The sequence below is a fragment of the Ochotona curzoniae genome, unplaced genomic scaffold (genome assembly GCF_017591425.1).
Source record: "Ochotona curzoniae isolate NIBS_2020 unplaced genomic scaffold, NIBS_Ocur_1.0 scaffold_274, whole genome shotgun sequence".
In the NCBI taxonomy this organism is placed as follows: domain Eukaryota; kingdom Metazoa; phylum Chordata; class Mammalia; order Lagomorpha; family Ochotonidae; genus Ochotona; species Ochotona curzoniae.
The window spans coordinates 3,984,340-4,007,348 of record NW_024467101.1 but is presented as its reverse complement, the minus strand read 5'-3'; the positions used below and the strand labels follow the sequence as shown (position 1 = coordinate 4,007,348).

The following is a 23,009-nucleotide window of genomic DNA, read 5'->3' as shown; positions in this document are numbered from 1 at the left end:
CATGCACACCTCATACACCCTGGTGGTGGTGGTAGTAGTGATGGGGCGTGTCTCCCACGGACCTTGGTCGAAAAAGAGCTGACGGGCTCGAAGGGATCATCAGGCTGGGTTGAGGTCTTGGGGTGAATAGGGTGGTGGTGGGTGGTTGGGTGGAAGGAGAGACTGCTGTGCAGTTTGTAAGGGGAGCGACAGGGATGCTGCGGGAGGCGGCACACTCCAGGCCAGCTCAGAGCGCTCTGGACAGCGACTCCAGCAGCCGCCGCCGGGTGGAAGTCTCAAGTCCCAGGCCGGGCGAGAAAGCGGTCCCGCGCTCTCTAGGTGCTCGGAGCCCGTTCGTTTCCCTAACTCCAGCGGCAGGGGTGAGGGGTGGGGGCTATGGTTAGCTACGGGTCAACGGCTCGCGCCAGGATTGGCTGCTCGCGTCAGAGGGGCTGCGCCGGGTCGCGAAAGGAATCCGCCTTCCGAGGTTTCAAATACAGAGCCCCCCCAAAGAAGACCAGCAGACGCGAGATTGTACTGCACACCGGCAGGGCACCTGGACGGAGAGGTGGGCGCGCGCCGGCGAAAAGGCATCAGGACCCAGCGTAGGGCTCTAAGCCGCACCACCAAGGCAACGCCACGCTTACCCCAAGGCCCCGTGGACGTCGGGCAAGCACTTCACCTGCAGTCATGGGGTCGGCAGCGCTGGAAATCCTGGGCCTGGTGCTGTGCCTGGTGGGCTGGGTTGGCCTGATTTTGGCGTGCGGGCTGCCCATGTGGCAGGTGACTGCCTTTCTGGACCACAATATCGTGACAGCGCAGACCACCTGGAAGGGGTTGTGGATGTCGTGCGTGGTGCAGAGCACGGGCCACATGCAGTGCAAGGTGTATGAGTCGGTGCTGGCGCTGAGCGCAGAGGTACAGGCGGCGCGAGCGCTCACCGTGGGCGCTGTGCTCCTGGCGCTCGTCGCGCTCTTCGTGACCCTGGCGGGCGCCCAGTGCACCACCTGCGTGGCCCCCGGCCCAGGCAAGGCGCGTGTAGCCCTCACCGGGGGCGCGCTCTACGCTCTCTGCGGGCTGCTGGCGCTCATTCCGCTTTGCTGGTTCGCCAACATCGTGGTGCGCGAGTTCTACGACCCTGCGGTGCCCGTGTCGCAGAAGTACGAGCTGGGCGCCGCGCTCTACATCGGCTGGGCGGCCTCGGCGCTGCTCATGTGCGGCGGTGGTCTCGTGTGCTGCGGCGCCTGGGTTTTCGCTGGCCGCCCCAACCTCAGCTTCCCGGTGAAGTACTCGGCCCCGCGTCGGCCGGCAGCGACCAGCGGCGACTACGACAAGAAGAACTACGTTTGAGGGTGGGCGGACCCCTCTGGGCAGGCAGCCAGGCCGGAGAGCCTAAGGACCGGTGTGGGGAGCCCATGTGGAAGGTGGTCTTGAATGGGTTGCGCGGCGCACAAGCCCCGCGGAACGCCAGGCTTTGCGCGCAAATACCACCCTGGGACCAGCCCCTGATCGCGCTGTATCCTGCAGTCCTCTCTCGACCGGTGACCATCCAGCCCCTGCTCTGAACAGATGAAGGGCTCTTTCGAGGACTTAATCGGCTTTCCTTTTCTGTGAGCAGAGGTGGCCACAACCTGGGTGGGACTCAGCCCAGTGGGCACCACCCTACAGACGCCAATTCCTCCTCCCATCTTCCGAAGTAAGGCTGCTTTCTAAGGGCAGGCGGGGAGCCCAGGGTCCCAGCCAGGACTGCTGGCTTTCACCCCAACCGGGACTGGAGCACAAGGACCCCACGGATGTGCCTTGGACTTCTGTTGTCCCACCCAGCAGTAACCCAGGCAGGGCTTGCGAAGGGTGGTGGTGGTTGGGAGGGGAGGCGGCCCTGCCTGCCTCCACAGCTTGTGGGGTGGGAGTGGGGAGGTTAAGAATTTGCTTAGTAAATGGTTTGAACATTCTCCCACCTGTGTGCCGTTTTCTGTCCTGCCTCCTCCCGGTTCGTCCACTCATGGACACCGTGCTCTCCCACCCCATCTTCCATCCTCTCGCCAGTCAGCACAGCTACGGGGGGGTCGGGGGTGGTGGGGTGGTTGTTGGGGTGGGGCCCTACAGAAGATGCAGGCTGGAACCCCACTAGGGGGAGTGAGGAAGGAAAATGTACCAAGGTGGGCAGCTGTGCCCCTGGCCTCTCCCAGAAAAAGGCCCAGTACCCATGCACCACAAGCTGTTTTTCACCCTCCCTCTTGGGACTGGCCCAGCTCCGGGGCCTCTCAAGTGGCCATAGACATCTGCACAGTGACCAGTCAGGACCTCTGCAAAGGTGGGGCGGGAACAGGGGTCAAAGCAGGATGTGTGCCCAGTTCCAGCAGGGCCTGTTGCAGGCCCACCACAGTGTTGTCATGGGGAAGAGGCACTGCAGTACGGCTGTCCCAAGAGTCCTGGGCTAAACTCCAGACCCTTGTACTGGCTCCCTTCTGCCAGATCCAGCACAACCCTGCGTGGGGGCCTGTTCCCACTGTGCTGGCCTGGGCAGCCAGCCAGACTGGTGCCAGCCATCAGCACCCCTGTCAGCCTTTGCTGGGAACACCCTGTTGTCTAGGGGTGAAAGCTGGCCCCTGCTGGGTACTGGGCAGAGGGTGGAGGGTGAGGTGGAGTGCAGGGGTGCTGGGAGAACAGGAAAGCCTAGGGCTATGTCATCACTGCTGAGAGTTCATTGTTTCCAGTCCTGTTCCAGGCACTGTGAATGAAAGCCTGGCTGCTTTTTGCCAGAAGGTAAGGAGCAGAAAAGAGCAGTGGAAGAGCGGGCAGCGGCTGCGAGTCCAGCCAACAGGAAGACTTGACATCTGCTCTCAAGTTTGGCCTGAAATGTCTGGGGTGTACCTGGCCGCTAGAAGACTCTCAGGCCTAGCTGGGCTCCCCACTGTGGGCAGGAGGGAGCAGCCCAGGCATGTGGGTGTTGAGGGGGGCTCAGGCTGGCCGCTGTGCCCGCTGTTGCAGATTCCCGGGGCTCACGGTGGAGCCAGCAAGTGTGAATTCCAGATTATGCCTTCTCAAAATCTGAGCTCCCAACAGTGGGCCGCAAGGTGGGGCCCCGTGGCCCCAGGGTCTTCAGCAGGTCTATGCAGCAGGTCTCTGAGCACATAACCCTGGGCGGGTCTCCCAGCAGAGATCTGATACTACCGCACCTACTGGCCCACTCTTGAGGGCTGGATGGTGCCAGTCTCACACCGAAGCTGCCCAGTCTCTGATCTTTTCCAGGTGGGTGGGCAGCCCATCGGCCCTCGGGAGCCAGCTGGCCACGCAGCTGGCCCATGCCAAGAGAATTAAAGGCAAGCTGTAACTTACTGCTAGTGCTGTGACTAGCCAGAGGTCAGGGGACAGGAGCCAGCCTCCAGTCCAGCTCTGACCCCACTGGGATGACGCCCTTTCCCACGGGCTCACATACACCCAGTCCCAACCCCCTTGCTGGCCACCCTTTCCAGACCCTACCAACTCCCTCCAGCACCTGAGTCCCTAGGCGGTCTCCTAGGATGAATTCTCTCCACCAGGAGGGGTGCCAGAGAACCAGCTCTCCCTTCTAACCCAACATTCATGGTGTGCAGGGGACCCTGGGAAGGGTGGGAGAGCTGACTCCTGACTCCCAGCGGGGCAGGGCTCCTGGCTCTGCTGGCCGGAGATCCCAGTCAGCCTGGATCTGTAATCAGGATGTGGTGGTGCTAGTGGACCTTGGGGTACCCTCTGCCAGCCAGCTGGGCCTTGGCAACCTACAGTCTTCCTCTCACTGGTCTCTGCAGTGCAGGCTGCCCACTCTTCTGCCTATGGGGGTGGGGTGGGCAGGTGCTTGGATGGTGCAGAGTATGAGGCAAGGATGGCCAAGAATATGGACTGGCAACATTTTGGGGGCCTATCAAGTGTCAGGAAGAGGGCGGACAGAGGCAGGGGCTGGTCGTGGTCAACACAGGTGCTGTGGGGAGCATGCGCAGTCCTAGGGGCTGACCTTGAGGGCCCTCAAGGTCCAGGACAAAGCCCCAGTTCCACAGAAGGCACAGGACAGCCCCCGAGCACTGGCCCCAAGACCAGCATCGAAATAAAAGAACCTAAAAATAAGCATTTTATTCCCATTAAAAAACACATCCCTGTCCCTACTCAAACTCCACCCATAAAACCCTCTAAAGAAAGTCAATTCATATAAATAAGGAGGAAGAGGTCGGATCTGAAGACACCAATTTCTGGAAAAGGAAAAAACAAAAAGAGAAGTAAGTTTCACAACAATCCCAACACCCCAGTTCAAACTGTTCAGGGCTTCCCTCTGACACGGGGGACTACAGTTTCTGAGTTGCTTCAATGTGGGCTGAGGCATGGGTGTCCATGGAAGAGCAGACTGCCCCAGGGTAGGTACTATGGCACAGTGGGTTAAAGCATTGTTGGGAAAACCACATCCAGTGGTTTTTGCTGGTTCCAGTCCTGGCTCCTCTGCTTCTGGTCCAAACTGCCACGTAGCATATCCTGAGAGGCCACAAATACCAGTGCTGCACCCACACAGGAGACCCGGAGAGAGTTCCGGCCTCCTGGCTCTGCGTTTCAGATAAACATGCATTGAGCAGGCTGTAGGAACGGATCAGGTGGTTGAAAGAGGAGTCCCAGCCCAGGCTCCCTGTTCTTGAGGCTCCACCCCTGTTAGTTGAGGAAGTTTAGCCCCATTTCCAAATGAGACAGAAAGCCCAACCTAACGAAGGCGTGGCTAATGAGTGCCCAGAGCAGTGAACGTGACAGACCCACCCCCAGGTCCTATCTTTGGGGGCCTTCTCCCTGAAGCTGTAGTAGTACCTGTCCCCCAGAGCGCCAGGAGGAACAGAGGCCCCCACAGCCCTGGCACAAGGAAGCCTTGGCCAGCCATGCTTCCAGCCTGGGCTCCGAGGCAGGACAGGGTGGCGCCCACAGTGGGGCACCCTGGGATGAGGTGGTCCTGTAATGAGGGTAGGAGGCCATGGGGCAGCATCCTGGGCATTCGTGGCCCAACAGTGCCTTGGGACATAGCTCTGCTTTCGCCAGGGTCTGTCACACCAAGGCTCCAGTCTGTGTGCTGGAGACCCTGAAGGCTGCGGGGCGCCTCCTGAGGGCAGCAGCGGGCAGTCAGAGTGCCACTTGAAAGTGCCCAACCCGTGGCGTGGTCAGCAGAGGGCAAATGACTGTGTCTTTCTGAAGGAATCACAAGGACTTCATTGAATTGGCCTCCTCAAAAATACCCCATGGTGGGACACACTCGGGGACCCCGGCGCCAGGCAGGGAGTCAGAGTGGGGCTATGAGAAGGGTCATATGATGGGGCTCCCTGAGGGCTCCTACCCCAGCTCACCTCAGGACAGGAGGGAGACGAGGGCGTCCAAGAACTTGTTCCGGTCTTCAGCTTTGAGTTCAATTACTGAGGTAATGAAAGAAAAACACCGGGAGAGATGGAGGAGGGAATGAAAACAAGGCCGAGCGCACAGTGGCCCTCCCCACATGCAGGCTGGAGCTGCCGGAGCTGCAGCAGCCTGGGGGTGGGGGGGTTTCTGCTGTTTTGTCTCAGTTATCTACCACCCCGGATTCTTTGCTGGCCACGAAGGCCAGAGCTGTGGCCTACAGGGAGGGACTGGGGGCAATTGGAGGAGACCCAGGGGATGTGACAGCTACGAGTGACACACCTGGATGGTGAGCTTGCCCAACACAGACACCTGCCCTCCAACGGCCTGTGGGAGGCCCCGTGGTGGGCAGGGCTTCAATTTCCAACGTCATCTTCTATGAGGTGGTCGGGGCAGGGAAGGGGAACATAAGGCAGATTGTCTTTGTTCCTGCAGCGCCACTAGAGGCCCAGGGAAGCACATGGTCTTGCATCAGACAGCAAAACCAGGCCTGGTCCTCATTACCTTGCCCCGACTCCGAGAGTCCCAGGCCCACCTAGAGCTCCCACTGCCCCACCCCTGCCATTCCCCCTCCGTCTCTCCATCCCCGAATCATCCCTGTGAACCCCCTCCCACAGGCATGAACCCCAGAAACAGGGTGAAAGAACACTGCCCAGGGCCACAGCTGGGCTTCCTGCTGCTGGAGGCTGGCTCTGAGACAGCCGAGGCCTGCCCAAGGGTCATCACGGGCTGGTCACCGTGAGGGTGTAGGGAAAGTTTAGAACAGGCCCTTTCCGAGATGAGGGGTTTTGGGGGGTAGTACTCAACAGTGTTCCTGCCAGCTCCTGCTTTGGAGTCTTGACCCTTGGGACCCTCCAGAGTGCAGGTAGATTCAGAGACACAGCCCTCAGAGAGGTGAGGAAGGTAGAATAAGGACCTCAGGTACATCTGCATCCCTCCGACGAGACTGGTGTCCCCCTCAGAATGGACCAAGATGCAGAAATACACAGAGGCACAATGCCCGTGGGAGGAACACCAAAGAGAGGCTTCAGAGCACACCCGCCCTGCCCCACGCTGGGCCCGAGATCAAAGCAGGCGACTTTGGCTTTGGTCCCCATCCTGTGGCATTGCTGTAACGCAGTGTCAGCAACTGGTGGGAGTGGAGTGGTACCAAGAATCCCTTACCTTATGCAAAGACGGCTAAACATGGAACTGTATTCCATGCTGCTGTTGCCAGCGTTGGGGAAGGGGGAACACCAGGTGGAACCCTGCACTCTGGGTTTATCTGACATGGAAGCAGGGCCTGTGTCAGGTGGCCAAGCAGTGGCCTCAGGCAGGACCCTTTATGACAGTACAGGCCTCTAGAGCGGGGGATGGCAATGTTCTCGGGTGGCCACAAGGCCCTGCTATCCCCCTGCCCACACCATGGGTGACCCTAATGGGCAAGGCTAGTGCCTATAAAACAGTGCCAGCTAGTCCTCCAGGACTGGTGGGAAAGTTAGTCTCCTTCACAAAATACCTTTGCCTCTTCCCAGGGCCCCCCAGACCAAAGATGCTGGGCTAGGCTGGGGGGGGGGTGCAGGAAAAGGCGGAGGGTCTCGGGTTTTGCAGGACTCCCTGAGCCACCCGAGCATCTAGGGTTGGTTGTTGGAGGACAAGAGAGCTGCCGGTCAAGTACCTCTGGCACTTCCAGCTTGCCCAGTTCTGGGGTCAGCGCCGACCATAAAGGCTCAGGCAAGGAGAACTACGGCCAAGGGCCAGGGTCTCTCACCTGAGAGGTCAAAATGGTTGTGCAGTGTCCGGGAGCTGGTGCTTTCCGCAGCCTTCTCAAACGCTCGCCCAAAGAAGCTGCGGACAGAGGACAGGCATGGTGCAAGGGGCCCTATCCCTCCCCCAGCCTCTGTGACAGACGCGGAGTGGCACATGCCACTCTACTGGGCAGGCCTGATGCCCATCCCCCAGCCCAGGGCACCTTCCAACACGAGGCGATGCCACTCACTTCTTCCTGTCCGAGCTGTCCGTTTCTGGGGGGATGCCCACCATGGTCACTGTGCCATGCTCCACACTCAAGGGGGCGGCCATCACCAGGGGCAGCAGCTTACAGCGCCGGTTCTTTGTCTGCAGGGACAGAGGGACACCCTCAGACCAGTCATGGCACCACAAAGACCAGGAACACCAAGAAGTGCCCGGGGACTTTGTCACGGGAGATGGACTTGAGTCCCACACACCTACACGTGCTCCTGTGGGTCAACCACCCTGCTTCCTCCAAGTGTAGCCACAATTGTTACCTGCACCTGGGGGTCCCAGCCTTTTCCACCAGTCCTGTTCCACCCTCTGTGGCATGTGACCCCATCTGAAGCCACACCTGACATGTGAGTTCCCACAGGGTGGAGGCGGAGTGCTTCTTTCACTGCTTTGCCTCACAGCACCCACACTACGACCATGGTGACCAGCCATCCCCATCTACCTATGACTTAGGGATGGCCAGTCACAGGAGCTGACAGGTGGGAGTCACCCAACAGATATGGGACTGGTGAGTGGATCCTGGAAAGTGGGTATGTGCCTGTCCATTTTACAGATGACACAACTGAGGCTCCAAGGCCAGAGAACCTCAGAGAACCCTGCCCTGATCAATGAAACGCCTGAGATCTGAATCCAGCTCAGAGGACCCTCAAGCTCACACCTTCCGGCATCAAGGGCGTATCTCAGAGACAGCTATAGGGGAACTATCTCCTATATAACATATAAGGCCTTAAGTCACATTGTATGTTCTGGTGTCCCAGCCCAGGGGAAAGCTATTTATCTGACCTTGTGGCCTAAAACAAAGTGTACCATGGCATCATGGCCAACCAAATCACGTATATACAATTAAACTGAAAAAAAAAAAAAAAGCTTCACTGCTAAAAACAAAGTAATCATCCATCTATCTGAGCTCTCAAAAAGTGGCATAATAGATTTGCTCAATTCAATGCAGGGTGGACAAAACCCCTCAATCTATAAAAAAAAATTCATAGCAGGAAAAGAAAAATCTGAAGTGCAACAAAGTCAACATCAATAAAGTCAGATCTCCAGGCTTGACCACCTTCATAGAGCACGTGTGCGCGGGAAGATGGCGATGTCACGTGACGTGACACATTCTGTTTACCGTGGCCCTCGGCATAAACCCTCAGCTGGAGTCTGAGCAGGACTTTATTAAAGGTGTGGGACCGTCCTGCCCATAGTCACATCCCATCCTCAGCCAGGTCAAGTCCTGCCCGCAGGCTGGCTAAGTTAGGGTGTGTGCTTCCGGCCATGGCCAAGAAGAAGAGGCCACGGAGTTAGACCAAGTTCTGAGATGCGGGAGGTGCATGTCACAGCCTGGCAGTGGAAGGCGAGCTCGGCTCCAACTGGGGGAGTCTGTGTGGTCTGGGCAGTGAGTGGTAAGATCAGAGCTGGTGGGAATCACAAGGTTCCTAGGGATCGGCCGAAGGAAATCTGACTTAGAAAATCTAAGGGATCTGCCCAGATCTTGCAGCTGGTGAATAGTGACAGACACTGCCAGGCCAGCATCTCAGCACCCGGGATGGTGCCCTCCCAACACCTGCCTACCCAGCTCCTTACCGAACACACAAAGGATTTGAGCAGGTGTCTGCTGAGCAGGCTCAGGGACGCAGGCTTTGAGAAGAGTACGGCGTCTGGGGTGCCCTGGGAAGGGGGGGACAGAGGTCGAGTCAGAGGCTAGCCGCCAGCGCGGTGTAGCCGGTGCCCCTGCCTTGTGAGAAGTCTGACCTCCATGAGGGAGCAGTAGAGGAAGGGGCCCTGGGAGATGACGAGGTTGGTGCAGAGGCAGCTGGCGATGGTCTGCTGGGTGGCACGCAGCTGCTTCTTGGCGAGTTCCAGGCCGTAGTACAGCTTGTCCAGGTTACTCCTATAACAGGGCAGACACCCGGTTGTCAGTATCTTTTGGGGAAACAGGTCTTGGGAGAATCAAAGAATCCACTTATTTTTTTATTGGAAAGGCAGATTAACAGACTGAATGAGAGACAGAAAGATCTGTCTGCTCGCTTACTCCTCAAGTGGCCGCAACGGCTACATCAGCCAGAGCTGAGCCAAAGCCAGAGCCAGAGCTTCTTCGGGTCTCCCATGTGGGCACAGAGTCCCAAGGCTTTGGTTCATCCTTCACTACTTTCCCAGGCAACAAGCAGGGAGCTGGAAGGGAAGTAGAGCGGCTGGGATACGAAGCGGTGTCCACATGGGATGCTGGCATATGCAAGGTGAGGACTTTAGCCACTAGGCTACTGTGCCAGGCCCTAACATTTATCTGAGAGAGTTACAGAGACTAAGGCGAGACACAGAGAGATCTTCCATGAGCTAGTCTGCTCTCTAAGTGGCACAATGGCCTCTCTCTTTCTCTGTAGCTCTGCACTTAGAAACAAAAAACAAAAGCTTCCAAATAACCAGACATGGAACATTAAAGCAAAAAACATAAGACAGTATCATTTCCGGACCAAAGCAACCTCATGGAGGCAAGACAGAAACCCTCGGCCTGAGGGGCTCATGGGAGAAACCCGGCAGAATGCAAGATGCCAGGTCCACACCAGGAAGCCTACAACACCGAGAATCAAAGAATCCTGATGGCTTCTTGGGCTGGGCTCAGGCTAGGACGCTTTCAGAGGAACAAGAATCGGCCTGGGCCAGACTTCTGCTTAGCAGCAATGGCTGCTGGGAGATGGGGTCCAGTGGGATCCAGTCGGTGGGCATTTGCCTTCGGACCTCAAGTCTACTTGATCTGTGTTAGCAATCAAGTAAGGCAGGACGGGCGAGAACTCGGGAGGTTTGTCTCTTGCGCACTCTTTGTTTGAAGGTTGAGAACTATGTTCGGGGAAAGCAAAGAAGCAAGCTGAATGAAGACATCGATGCCAAGCAACACTGCATCTTAAAAGAGGCACGGCCACAGGACATCTGTGATGGCAGAAGGCTGCAGGCCCGGACAGCTGCAGTTTCAAGCTCTCTAGGGAAAAGGGGGTTCGGAGAACTGGGGTGGGGAGGAAAGGAAGTGGTGAAGGAAGTCATTAAAAACTCCATGAGGCCCGGCGCCATGGCCTAGTGGCTAAAGTCCTCACCTTGAACGCGCCGGGATCCCATATGGACGCCGGTTCTAATCCCAACAGCTCCACTTCCCTTCCAGCTCCCTGCCTGTGGCCCGGGAAAGCAGTCGAGGACGGCCCAAAGCTTTGGGACCCTGTACCCGTGTGGGAGATCTGGAAGAGGTTCCTGGCTCCTGGCTTTGGATCGGCATAGCATGGGCCGTTGTGCTCATTTGGGGAGTGAATCACCAGATGGAAGATCTTCCTCTCTGTCTCTCTTCCTCTCTGTATATCTGACTTTGTAATGAAAATAAAAATAAATCTCTAAAAAAAAAACTCCATGAAAGGGATGGGTACTACGGCACAGTAGGCTAGGCTGTTGCCTGCGGTGCCAGCGTCCCAATGGGCACTAGTTTGAGTCCTGGATGCTCCATTTCCAATCTGTCTACCTGCTACTGTGCCTGGGAAAGCAGGGGAAGACTGCCCAAGTGCTTGGGACCCTGCACACATGTGGGAGGAGACGCAGATGAAGCTCTTGGCTCCTGGCTTCAGACAGGCTCAGCTCTGGCCATTGCAGCCATTTAGAGAATAAGCCAGCAGACGGAAGGTCTCTCACGCACTGGTTCTCCCCTCTCTCTGTAACTCTGCCTTTAAAAAAAAAAAAAAAAAAAAACTTAAAAAAAAAAAAAGCTCAGGAAAAAGAGCCAAGCACTAATAAGATTATATATGTTATATTATGATATATAAGATTATATGTGTATATATTACATGTAAGTTTATATATATATATTATCTCTGGAATAGCTTATTATCTTATATAAAGGAAAAGAAAAGCATTTAGTCTAGTGCTTACAGATGGCAGTTAAAGGGGCTGATGCAATGGCTCAATTGGCTGATCCTCCACCTTGTAACCACTGACATCCAAATGGATGCCGGTTCTAATCCCGGCTGCTCCACTTCCCATCCAGCACCCTGCTTGTGCCCTGGGAAAGCAGTAAAAGACAGCCCAAAGCCTTGGAACCCTGTGCCTGCATGGAAAACCCAAAGAAGCTCCTGGCTGTTGGCTTCAGATTGGCTCAGCTCAGACCATTGCGGCCGACTGGGAGTGAACCAGTAGATAGAAGATCTTTGTCTCTCCTCTCCATAAATCTGCCTTTTAAATAAAAATAAGTAAAAAAAAAAAAACCTTCCTTAAAAATGCCAATGAAGACACCATATTCCGTATTGGGATGCATGCGTTTGACTCCTGTCTCTGTCTGCAGGTTCCACTTCTTACTGATACATGCCCTGCAAGGCAACAGATTAACAGCTCACACATTTGGGTCCTTGCGACCCATGTGCGAGATGCTGGCCGAGCACTTGGGGAGTGAACAAGCAAAAGGGAATCCTATCTCTCTAACAATTAAAAAAAAAAATCTAACCTACAACGAAAGAGGAAACGTCACCTATCCTGCTGTCTACCCAAAGATTAAGCCTTCTCAATCTTGAAAACTTAAAAGCACACATTTTAAAGACTAGGAGACCCGAGGAGCACAGTAGTGATTTAGCATCTTTTCCTTTTGTTTTGTCTAAATTGAGAGAGAAAGTGTGGGTGTGAGAGAGAGAAAACACACACACTAGCAACAGAGAGACAGACGGAGAGAGGCTTCTTATCTACTGGTCTAGCTTCCACGTCAGGGGCTGGCAGTGTGAAGCTGGGACCTCAGGGCACGTCTCCCACACGGGTGGCAGGAACCCGAGCCCTTGAACCATCACTGCTGCCTCCGTATCAGCAGGAAACGGCAATCGGGAACAGCAGCCGGGAATTATGGCCAGGCACGCTGACGTGGGTGTGGCCATCCTACCCGGTGTCAACCCCTAAGCCAAACACCCACCCTGCCTTTTTCTTTCCCTACAAGAAGGATGGCAACGAATTGCTGAAGGGAGATGTAGATGTTACTAAAAACAGTGACGAGACTGTACCAACAACAGAGACGGAGGACAGGAAGTGGATAAACATTCTTTGTCATAGCAGGAAGTCACTACATAATGTCTTAAAAACTGACTGGTGGATGATGGAACGACAGGGACAGTGGCTTTTGCTCTCCTCCGAAATGCTAGATGAAAGACAGGGCAAGTGGAATGAAAAACCAAAAACCCAGGACCCGCTTTTGCAAGAAAACAAGGTAACACCACCAAATGCTAAGACACGAGCAGGTGGGAGCAGACCACCAGGCAGCCACGAGCTTGGTGTAATGTGATCAGTGTAGGACAAAGTGGAGAGGGAGCAGGGGAATCTAAGGACAATGAAAACCTCCAGGATATCAGACAGTGGTACAGAACAAAAATGGGATCCTGTCGCAGGCTACAGCCAGGGCAGGGCAGCTAGAAAGGAGCGGATAAGGAAAAGACGACGTCTCTCCTGGCAGGCGACATGACACTGTACACAGAAAGGAATCCACGAGGAGGACTATCAGAACCAAGACACAGGGTTAACAAGAATGAGGGCTATAAACCAAGAAATAAAAGGCAGGAACTAATAAACGCGGTTAACAAGGCTGCAGGATACAAACCAATAAACAAAACTCAGTTTGCAGCGCTGGGTGTGAAGTGCTGGCATGGAAGATTAAGTCACCAGCTGAGACTTCTGTATCCCACACGAGAGAGATGGCAAGTCCCAGCTGCTCTGTCTGCAGGCCAGCTCTCTTACCAACTCCCCTGTGGGAGACACGGATGGAGCTCTGGCCTTCTGACTTGGGCCTGGTCCGGTGCTGGAGTTGCAGCCATTTGGGGAGTGAACCAACAGATGGAAGATCTCTTTTCTCCTTCTCATTTTTGCACTTTCAAAATAAATAAATGTTTAAAAAAGGAAGGGAGGGAGGGTAGGAGGAAGCCAAGAGACTGGTACATTCACTGATCCTTCACCTGTAGTGTAGGCATCCCACAGAGGCACCAGTTCACGTCACAGCTGCTCCACTTCCGCTCCAGCTCCCTGCTTATGGCCTGAGAAAGCAGTGGAGGATAAGCCTGCACCCATGTGGGAGACCTGGAAGAAGCTCCTGGCTCCTGGCTTCGGATCAGCCCAGCTTTGGCTGTTGTAGTCATTTGTGGAATGAATTAATAGATGGAAGTATCAGCCTATCCGGGCCCGGCGGCATGGCCTAGCGGCTAAAGTCCTCACCTTGAACGCACCAGGATCCCATATGGGCGCCGGTTCTAATCCCGACAACTCCACTTCCCATCCAGCTCCCTGCTTGTGGCCTGGGAGGGCAGTCGAGGACGGCCCAAAGCTTTGGGACCCTGTACCTGTGTGGGAGATCTGGAAGAGGTTTCTGGCTCCTGGCTTCGGATCGGTGCAGTACCGGCCGTTGCGGTCACTTGGGAGTGAATCATCGGACAGAAGATCTTCCTCTCTGTCTCTCCTCCTCTCTGTGTATCTGACTTTCCAATAAATAAATAAATCTTAAAAAAAAAAAAAAAACCCGGCCTATCCTCTCTCTGTAACTCTGCCTTTCCAAAATACTTAGAAATAAATGTAATTAAAGAAATATAAAGTCTATGAGCAGGTTAAGCCACCACGTAGGAGGCCTACATCCCATATTGAAGCGCTAGTTGGAGCCCCAGCTCCACGACTTCTGACCCAGGTTCCTGCTGAGGTCTCCTGGGAAGCAGCCAGTGATGGGTCAGTACCTGGCTTCCTGGCACCCATGTGAAAGACCCAGAATGAGTTCTAGGCTTCTGGCCAAGCCTGGCACGCAGCCCTGGCTGTTGCAGAGGTTTGGGGAGTGAACCAGCATTTAGGAGATCTCTCTCCCTGTCCGTCTGCCTTTCAAATCTTTTGTTTTTTAATATATTTATTTGAGCCCGGCGCGGTGGCCTAGTGGCTAAAGTCCTCTCCTTGAATGCGCCAGGATCCCATATGGAAGCCAGTTCTAATCCCGACAGCTCCACTTCCCATCCAGCTCCCTGCTTGTGGCCTGGGAAAGCAGTCGAGGACAGCCCAAAGCCTTGGGATCCTGCACCTGTGTGGGAGACCTAGAGGAAGTTCCTGGCTCCAGATCGGCACAGCACCGGCCGTTGCGCTCACTTAGGGAGTGAATCATCGGATGGAAGATCTTCCTCTCTGTCTCTCCTCCTCTCTGTATATCTGACTTTGTAATAAAAATAGATAAATCTTAAAAAAATAAATAAATAAAATGTATTTATTTGAAAGTCAGAGAGAGAGGTTTTTCACCTGCTGGTTCACTGTACAAATGGCTGTACAGGATGGGGCTGGGCCAGGCCAAAGCCAGGCGTCAGGAGCTTCCTCCAGCTCTCCCATGCGGGGGGTGCAAGCACTTGAGCGATCCTCCACTGCTTTACCCAGGCGCATCGCAGGGAGCTGGATGAGAAGTGAGTGGAGCAGCTGCGACTCAAACCAGCACCCACAGCAGGTTGAACTGGCTATGCTGCTGCAATGCCGATACCATGCAAGCTTTTTCAAATGTGCTTGGGCACGGAACAGCCAAGTCCAGAAAGTAGGTTTCTCTCCCTCTTTTTTCTTGCTTTTGTTTTGTGAACCACTGTACAAAAGCAATACAAGTGGCAACTCTGTGGAGTTGGAGAAGCCTTCTCGTGCCTCTTCCTAAAAAGAGAATCCATATTCAAACACCAAGGTCAAATCCCCTCCATGACCTTCAGACGAAAGAGTAAGAACAACCCCCTCTCAACAATGAAAGGCACTGCAAAGATGTGCCAAGAAAAGATCAAAACGGTTCTATTTTAAAACAAACTAAAAGACACAGAAAAATTAAAAAAAAAAAAAAAACCCTTAGGTATCTCAGGAAGTGAGATAAAAAAAATCAGCTCTAAAAGGAAAATAATTAAGAAATGAACACCAGATTAGAACTATAGGAATGAAAATATAAACAATAAATAATGCCTTAGGAGATACTGAAGTTGAAAACAAGGAGGGAGCGTCTGGCCAGGAGGTTAGGCCGCTGCTTGGCAGGCCTGCATTGCAGAGGCTGGGTTCAAGGTCTGGCCCCAGTTCCAGCATCCTGCTTATGTGGTTCCAGGTTTGCAGCAGGCGACGGTTCAAGTACCTGGGTGCCTAGGAGACACGGGTTGGCTCTAGCATTTGGCCCATTAGGGCGTGAGTCAGAAGATGGGAGATCTTGGTCTCTCAAATCTAAGAAAAGAGAGATGACAGGACTCAGGAGGTGACAGACCCCGAGGAATGGCAGTGTCATGTGTGTGTGTTGTGTCCAGAAGCTTTCTGTGTGGGTTTTTGTTGTTTTACTTTTTTAAAAAAAGATTTATTTGAAAGGCAGAGTTACAGAGAGAATCTTCCGCCTGCTGATTCTCACCCTGGCCGGGGCTGGGCCAGGCCAGGAGTCAGGGGCCCAAGTACTTCAATCATTATCTCCCCCTGCTTTCCCAGGCACATTAGCAGGAAGCTGGATTGGAAGTGGAGCATCCAGGACCTGAACTAGCATCCGTAGGGAGTGCCAGCGTCGTAGGTAGTGATTTTATGTACTATGCCACCAGAACACTGACACCAGGCAGTGTCATGTTTTAGTGTCCATGTAACTGTCACTCTCACACTCTGGGGTCCCCACCACTGGCAGGGTGAGGCTGAGGACTGGAGGCAGCCTCTGAAATGGGCAGCCACCCACGGTCATAACACACTACCTGGAGAGACTGTCCAGGGCCTGGATGAAGTGATCCGTCCCCGAGCCATCCTTCTCGGGGCTCTCCATCAGAGACATGGTGGCAAAGACCACGTCACTGGCCAAGAACTTGTGTTTGAACCCAAAGTGGATGCTGAAGGTCTGTACACGCATGTCCTTCATCCTGTCACGGAGGGAAGAGATACAGCTGTCACCCTAGTGTTGTGGGAGAGCTCCTACAGCCAGGCCAGGCCGGGCCAGCAGATGCCCTGCCACCCCTCACAGACCCTAGCCAGGGCAGGTTGGAACACCAGGACATGCCAGCCCTGTAGCTGCCTTATCTGCAGAGGCTCCACTGGGCTCCACGCATGTGCAGGCTCCCTCCCTACACGCCAGTCAGGCCCACTGGCAGGGGCAGGTGCAGCCTGACACACAGGGGCCTTCAAAGTGACCAAGGACCTGACGAGGCAAGGGTCACCTGACCCGACCCTGACCCTGGTGGTCCTTTGCCCGTCTCCCATGAAACACAGGCTGGATCAGCCTTGGGTTTTAGGAATCCTAAGTTCACAGGCCCTTTACTAAAGCCCATTTTTAACTCAAGAATGCAGAACTTTAGGAATGTGTAGACTCAGGTCATGCTCATTTGTACATCTTTGGCGTGTGAGTTTTGTTTTGCTTTGTTTTATTTTAGGAATGAAACTAAAGCAGTAGCCTCGTCTTCAAGGTTAATCCAGAAAGGGGGGAAAAAAAAAGTGTTTACCCAAATTTATTTGCAGACTCTTCGATCATTTCTCGTAAATTCTCCTTCAAGGCCATGTCCATGGAGTGAAACTTCTGCTTCACTTGTTTCAGAGGAAGTCTGGAGAAAGCAGGCCCACGTGCCTGGGTGAGATGCAGTGGCACTGCCAGCAGGGAGGGGAAAAAGCTGGGGCGAGGGGCGCCCTGGGCCAGGCAACACAATCCATGCATGCATGTAGACGCCATGCAGGGGAGCAGACACACCTGTGCCAGGGACGGCCCAGGCTGGGGGATGGGGAACTGCTGATGGCGGCTGGCACTCACCCCATGTCTGCCAGGAACTCCTGGAGCTTCTTCTGCCCGTGCACCGACCAGAGCTTGAACCTGGCCGCAGTGTAGCTCGTGTTACACAGGCTGTCGTGCAGGGACCAGTGCTGATAGAGGGCTAGGCGGAGGCTGGGCCGAGGTCAAGGAGCACACATGGAGCCTGATGCCCACGCCATGCTGCGTGGTGACCCATGACTTTGGCAGTGTCCAACAGTACCTGTGGAACCCTTCCTCCTTGCTGGGACCTGCCTGTAGGGGGCCTGTCTGGACAAGCAGGGCTCAGAGCTCTTCTAAGTTCCACCTGACTTGCTGCAGGAGGCCAGTGAAGTACTGGACGCTGACCAAGATTCTGCAGAGCCGTGTCCTGTGGTCACCAGTGGTGGCCGGTCCCCTGTCCTCCCTGCACTTCCTGCTCTGCTCGGCCCAGCCTTCCCTTGTCACCCATCCCTACTGCCATGGGCTGTCCCCAGTGGCCCCCTTCTCACACTGCACTGTGCACAGCACTCTGTGTGTGTGAGTAAAGGTACCCCCCAACTCAGACCAGCCCTGTGTATTCCCCACTGTTGTGTGGGTCCTCTGGATACCTCGTCTGGCTACCCTCACTGCCACCACTTTCTCTTGACTCACGGGCCTCTGGGCTGGCCCCCGCCTTGACTCTCAGTGGCTTCCCCAGGGCCCAGACGCACAGCCCTGTAACCATCCAGAGGACAATGCCCAGCGCAATACAGGCCACACTCCCTGAGGGATGACAAAGCCGGGGCACCCTCAGACGGCAAAGCACCCTGAAGATGGGGGCTGGTGCCTCCTGCAGAGGCCCCGTCAGGCCCCCAGGGCGAGGATACTCATACTCGAAGGAGATGCGTGTACAGTCCACGGATAAGGTATTCTCCTCATCCTCGTTGCGGTGGTTGTGCCGGGACACGTGACGCTGTAGGATGCCAACGTCGGTCACGTACTTCATCCTGGGAAGAAGGCACCATAGGTCTGGGTTGCCGGCCTCCGGCCCTCACCAGGGCAGCCAGGGGGCAGGCTGTGTCCCCGTCTGCCTCCTGTAGAGCCAGCCTCTTCAGCTCATGAGGTCAGCAGTGACAAGAAATCAGAGCAAACAGGAGCCTGGCAGCCAAGCCTCCCTGCCCGTCCCCCACCAGGGCTGCCGCTTTTAGACCCTTTGCACATACCCAATGCTACCCTCGAGAACACCTTGCTTAGGCCCAGGTGGGCCCCGGCCCTTCCTGCCCTCAGAGGCAGCAGCAGGGCCCAGATGGGGCTGGGGTGGGAAAAGGCAGGATGCGGGGGTAATGTGCACATGAGGGGCCATCTCATGCCAGAGGGGATGGAGCAGGACCATCCATTAGCAGGGTTCAGAGACTAACAGGTGGGGAACCCCCCACTGCAGGAGCCAAAGGTCACTACACCTCAGACCAGCTCCTACCCCATCCAAGCGGGCCTTCCCTTGTTTCTGAGACCCACTCCCACTCCCACTCCCTGGCAGAGCAGCCAGGGCCTTTGCTTGGTTGGACACCTCCTCTTGTTCTCCCCCAGGTCCTGCACCTTGCCTGGGCCACATCTCAGTGCCTGCCTGAGCCAGCCTTACTCCGGCAGAGAACGGAGGAGCACCGTCCTTTGCTCGCTGGTGCCACCTGGAGGGCACGTCAGAGTAGAGGCCGAGGCCAGCCCAGGCCACACTCTTCCAGGGCTCCATCTAATGCTAAGCCTTTCCTGTGTGACAGCTCCCTAACTCCTTCTCTCTGGGACCCCCGTTGAGAAGCTGCCCATCTCTGTACTGTAAGCTTGGGAACCCTGCACATGGCCACAGCATGGAGCCGGTCATAGGAAGTGAGGCAGCGTATCCTTACTGTGTGATCTTGTCTTGCACCCACTGGTCTGTTAGTCCCACGATGGCCCACCTGGAAGGAGAGAAGGCAGTGGAGTCTGGCCCTAGCCCACAGGCACTATGGTAAGGGGAGAAGTATCAGCACCCACGGGCCCAGGCTCCATTCTCCAAGAGCATCCTACCAACACGGTGAGACCCCGGCCTGCTTTCTGACAGGGGGCCTCCCACCTTAAGGTGGACAAACAGAGGGCTGACTTCTGACAGCAGGGTGACGAGTGTGTCCCTGGGCCTGTGTGGCTCTGCACCAGGCCCAGGCACTCGAATGCAGATCACGCTAAGCCTCTGTTACGGCCATCAGCAGCAGAGGGCACGTGGCAGGCAGCAAACTCGAAGATCTGGGACCCCAGCAGAAGGCGAGGCAGTGCAACCAGGCCAGATTCTGTCTCTCCTAAGCCCTGCCCGCAGCCTGCACCGCAGACTCGGAGAAGAGACTGCCTCCAAAACTCAAGCTCCTTCTGCATGAGGGTTGCTCCCCAGCTGCACCCTCAGGCCCTCTGTTCTGATTTTGGATGAAATCCTTAGGGTCTCCCAGATGGGAAGAAGGCCTGGGAGTGCACAAGTTCCCAGTGAATGCGTAACCCCAAATACTCCCTGATGCGGATGAGGTCAGGAGCTCTCGCCATAGGCACTGATTCCCCACACAGGCCTCCCCGGACTACGTACCATAACATGTCGTTCAGGTCCTTGGACATTGTCCATGCCAGGTCGAACATCACCATGGCCGACTGCAAGGAAGCAGAGAAGCCTGAGAAAGGAAGCAGCGTCAACAGCAAGCATGGGGCTGGATGGCAGTGGGCGGAGCTTCCTTGGGTGGAACCTCTGAGGGGCGGGGCTGGATGCCAGTGGGCGGAGCTTCCCGGGTGGAGCCCCTGCGGGGCGGGGCTGGATGCCAGTGGACAGGGGGCTGCCCTAGCAAAGCCACTGCAGGGATGGGGCTCTTCCCAGCTGAGGCACCTAAGCGGGTTCCCGCCAGGCACGGGGAACAGGTGTATACCAGACTGCAGGGAAGAAGGGCTGGGAGCAGCTCAGCTGACCACCACGCATTTCTCGGCTGGCAGAAGTCACTGCTACCTGTGGTGTGGAGGGAGGCAGCTCCGGCCAGCACTGGGCAGGGACTTGCACCCCAGGCAGGCACCGATGCCTGATGCCTGAAGGCCAGCAGACCCGGTCAGCCCCTGGGCCTAGCTGCACTTCTCCTGCCTGGCTGGTAGCCTCAAAGATGTTCCTGGGAAGTCTGGGCCCTGGTCCAAGGAGGGAGGGGGACCCAAGACCCTCTGTGAGGACAATTTTTCGGAGAGGACTCTCCCAGGTGAGTAGAGGGTCTGGGTTTGGTGGGAGAAGGTTCTGTGAGGGGGCTTAGTATCTGTAACCTTGCTATAGTGTGGGTGGCCAGTTCCAGTCCAGGTTCCCAGGGGACACAGCTGGGAGATGTAAGGAAATTTGTTTTTTTTTTTTTCCCTTTTTTAAAGATTTATTTATTAACTTGGAAAGCAGGGTTACAAATAAGAGACTTATCGCTTCCACCCAATGGTTCATTTCCCAAATGGCTACAATGGCTGGGCTGGGCCAAGCTGAAGCCAGGAGCCAGGACCTCCATCTGGTCGTGGTCCCCCAGCACTTCGCTCATCCTGTTCAGCCTTCCCAGGAATATAAACAGGGAGCTGGATAGGGAACATTTCAGCTGGGACTCCAACTGGTACTCCAGTACAAGATGCTGGCATCACAGGTGGTAGCTAACATGCTGTGCCACATGGCTGATTTCTGTAGGTAATCGGAGGTGGAGCCCAGTGTGGGGGTGGGGAGATCCTCAGGTCATCTGGGGTTCTTGCAATGAATGATGGCTGATCTCCTTAAAAAATTGTTCTATAGGGCCCGGCGGGGTAGCCTAGTGGCTGAATTCCTCGCCTTTGTACGTACCAGGATCCCATGTGGGTTCCTAGTTTGTGTCTTGACGGTCCCACTTTCCATCCAGCTCCCTGCTAGTGGCCTAGGAAAGCAGTCAAGGATGGCCAAAAACCTTGGAACTCTGTACCCGTATGGGAGTCCTGGAAGAAGCTCCTGGCTCCTGGCTTCGGATTGGCTCAGCTCCAGCCAGTGCAGTCACTTGGGGAGTCATTGGACAGCAGATCTTCCTCTCTGCCTCTCCTCCTCTCTGTATATCTGACTTTCCAATTAAAAAAAAAAGTTCTATAAAGAGTGAGCCTAGAATACAGACTAAAAATTGAAATGTCTATGAAGAAGTCACAGGATGTAGTTAAGTAAGAACCCGCATTTTCCTATTAACATACTGTTAATCAATACCATGTCAGTTAATGCCATAAGGTTGTAAATGGTTGTTGATGTTATGTCGGAGCTTCTAATTGGTTGGGATGAGACTTTGCCAGCTTTACCTTCAGACCAGAGATGGTCTCACCAAGAAATTGTTGAACCCACTGGGATAATAAGACGCTGGACTTTATGCTTGGTAAATACTCCCAGTGCCTTTAACATTGTATCACATGATGCAATAAAATTAATTAAAAAACAAACAAACAAAAAACAATGTGTTTCACCAGTTTAAAAAAAAAAGAGCCTAGAGCCTGATGCAGTAGCCTAGTGGCTAAAGTCCTCACCTTGCACATACCGGAATCCCATATGAGTGCCAGTTCTAATCCCACCAGCCCCATTTCCCATCCAGCTCCCTGCTTGTGGCCTGGGAAAACAGTCGAGGATGGCCCAAAGCCTTGGGACCCTGCACCCGCGTTGGAGACCCAGAAGAAGCTACTGGCTCCTGGCTTCAGATCAGCTCAGCTCCAGCCATTGCTGGAGCCATTTGGGCAGTGAATCATCAGATGAAATATCTTCCTCTCTGTTTCTCCTCCTCTCTGTAAAATCTGACTTTCCAATTTAAAAGTGAATAAATCCTTTTTTTTTAAATTGGAAAGACGGATATACAGAGAGGAGAGGCAGAGAGGAAGATCTTCTGTCCAATGACTCACTCCCTAAGTGAGCGCAACGGCCGATACTATGCCGATCTGAAGCCAGGAGCCTCTTCCGGGTCTCCCACACGGGTGCAGGGTCCCAAAGCTTTGGGCCGTCCTCGACTGCTTTCCCAGGCCACAGGCAGGGAGTTGGAAGGGAAGCGGGGTTGCCGGGATAGAACCGGCGCCCATATGGGATCCCGGGCTTGCAAGGCGAGGACCTTAACCACTTGCGCCACTGTGCTGGGCCCTAAAAGTGAATAAATCTTAAAAAAAAAAAAAAAAAAAAAAAAGAGGCCAGTTCAAATCCTGGCCACTCCACTTACAACCCAGATCCCTGTCTGTGGTCTAAGAAGGGCGCAGAGGATGGTTCAAAGCCAGCCTGGAGGAGCCACCTGGCTTTCTACCTGTTCAGTTCTGGCTTTTGTAGCCACTTGGGGAGTGAACCAGTGGATGGAAGATCTCTCTCTCTCTCTCTCTCTCTCTCCTTTTCTCTGTAAATCTGCCTTTCAAATAAACATGGATAAACCTTTAAAAATGTGAGCCTAGAGGCCGGTGCTGGCTGAAGCAACCACCTTCAGTGCCAGCAACCCATAGGCGTGACCATTCCAGTCTTGGCTGTTCTGCTTGATATACTTTTTAAAGATTTATCCATTTCTACTTGGGAGACAGTTATAAAGGGAAGGAAAGAGAGAGGAACGGATCTTCCACCTGCTGGCTCTCTCTCCAGATGGCTATCATGGCTGGAGCTAAACTGATCTGCAGCCAGGAGCCAAGAGCTTTTCCTGGGTCTCTAGGACATGGGCCATCTTCCACTGCCGTTCTAGGCCGTAAACAGGGAGCTGGAGCAGAAGTGGGGCGGCCAGGACTCTAACCAGCGCCTGTACGGGATGCTGACGCTGCAGGAAGATTAATCCAACACACCACTGTACTGGGCCCCGATCTACTTCCCATCCCGCTCCCTGCTCATGGCGTGGGAGGCCGAGGAAGATAACCCGAGTGCCTGGGCCCCTGCACCCGCGTGGGAGACCCAGAGGGAGCT

At 54.8% G+C, this 23,009-nt stretch overlaps 2 protein-coding genes across 2 annotated transcripts in view; one reads left to right on the top strand and one right to left on the bottom strand.

Annotated features, from left to right (window-relative positions):
• Positions 1 to 655: 655 nt before the first annotated feature.
• Positions 656 to 1,765, top strand: CLDN5 (claudin 5). Its single transcript, XM_041003838.1, has one exon. It carries the CDS (start codon positions 670 to 672, stop codon positions 1,327 to 1,329), a length of 660 nt encoding a protein of 219 aa, XP_040859772.1. The 5' UTR covers positions 656 to 669; the 3' UTR covers positions 1,330 to 1,765.
• Positions 1,766 to 4,114: 2,349 nt separating this feature from the next.
• CDC45 (cell division cycle 45) overlaps positions 4,115 to 23,009 on the bottom strand; it is a 28,034-nt gene continuing 9,139 nt past the window's right edge. The window contains exons 8-19 of the mRNA XM_041003516.1: positions 19,671 to 19,732; positions 18,970 to 19,020; positions 17,956 to 18,075; positions 17,111 to 17,242; positions 16,809 to 16,907; positions 16,071 to 16,232; positions 9,121 to 9,259; positions 8,953 to 9,036; positions 7,352 to 7,470; positions 7,124 to 7,200; positions 5,328 to 5,393; positions 4,115 to 4,202 (exon numbers count right to left, since the gene is read on the bottom strand). Coding sequence (XP_040859450.1) covers positions 5,329 to 5,393; positions 7,124 to 7,200; positions 7,352 to 7,470; positions 8,953 to 9,036; positions 9,121 to 9,259; positions 16,071 to 16,232; positions 16,809 to 16,907; positions 17,111 to 17,242; positions 17,956 to 18,075; positions 18,970 to 19,020; positions 19,671 to 19,732 — 1,110 coding nt within the window. The 3' untranslated portion in view covers positions 4,115 to 4,202; position 5,328. The remainder of the gene's footprint in view (positions 4,203 to 5,327; positions 5,394 to 7,123; positions 7,201 to 7,351; positions 7,471 to 8,952; positions 9,037 to 9,120; positions 9,260 to 16,070; positions 16,233 to 16,808; positions 16,908 to 17,110; positions 17,243 to 17,955; positions 18,076 to 18,969; positions 19,021 to 19,670; positions 19,733 to 23,009) is intronic.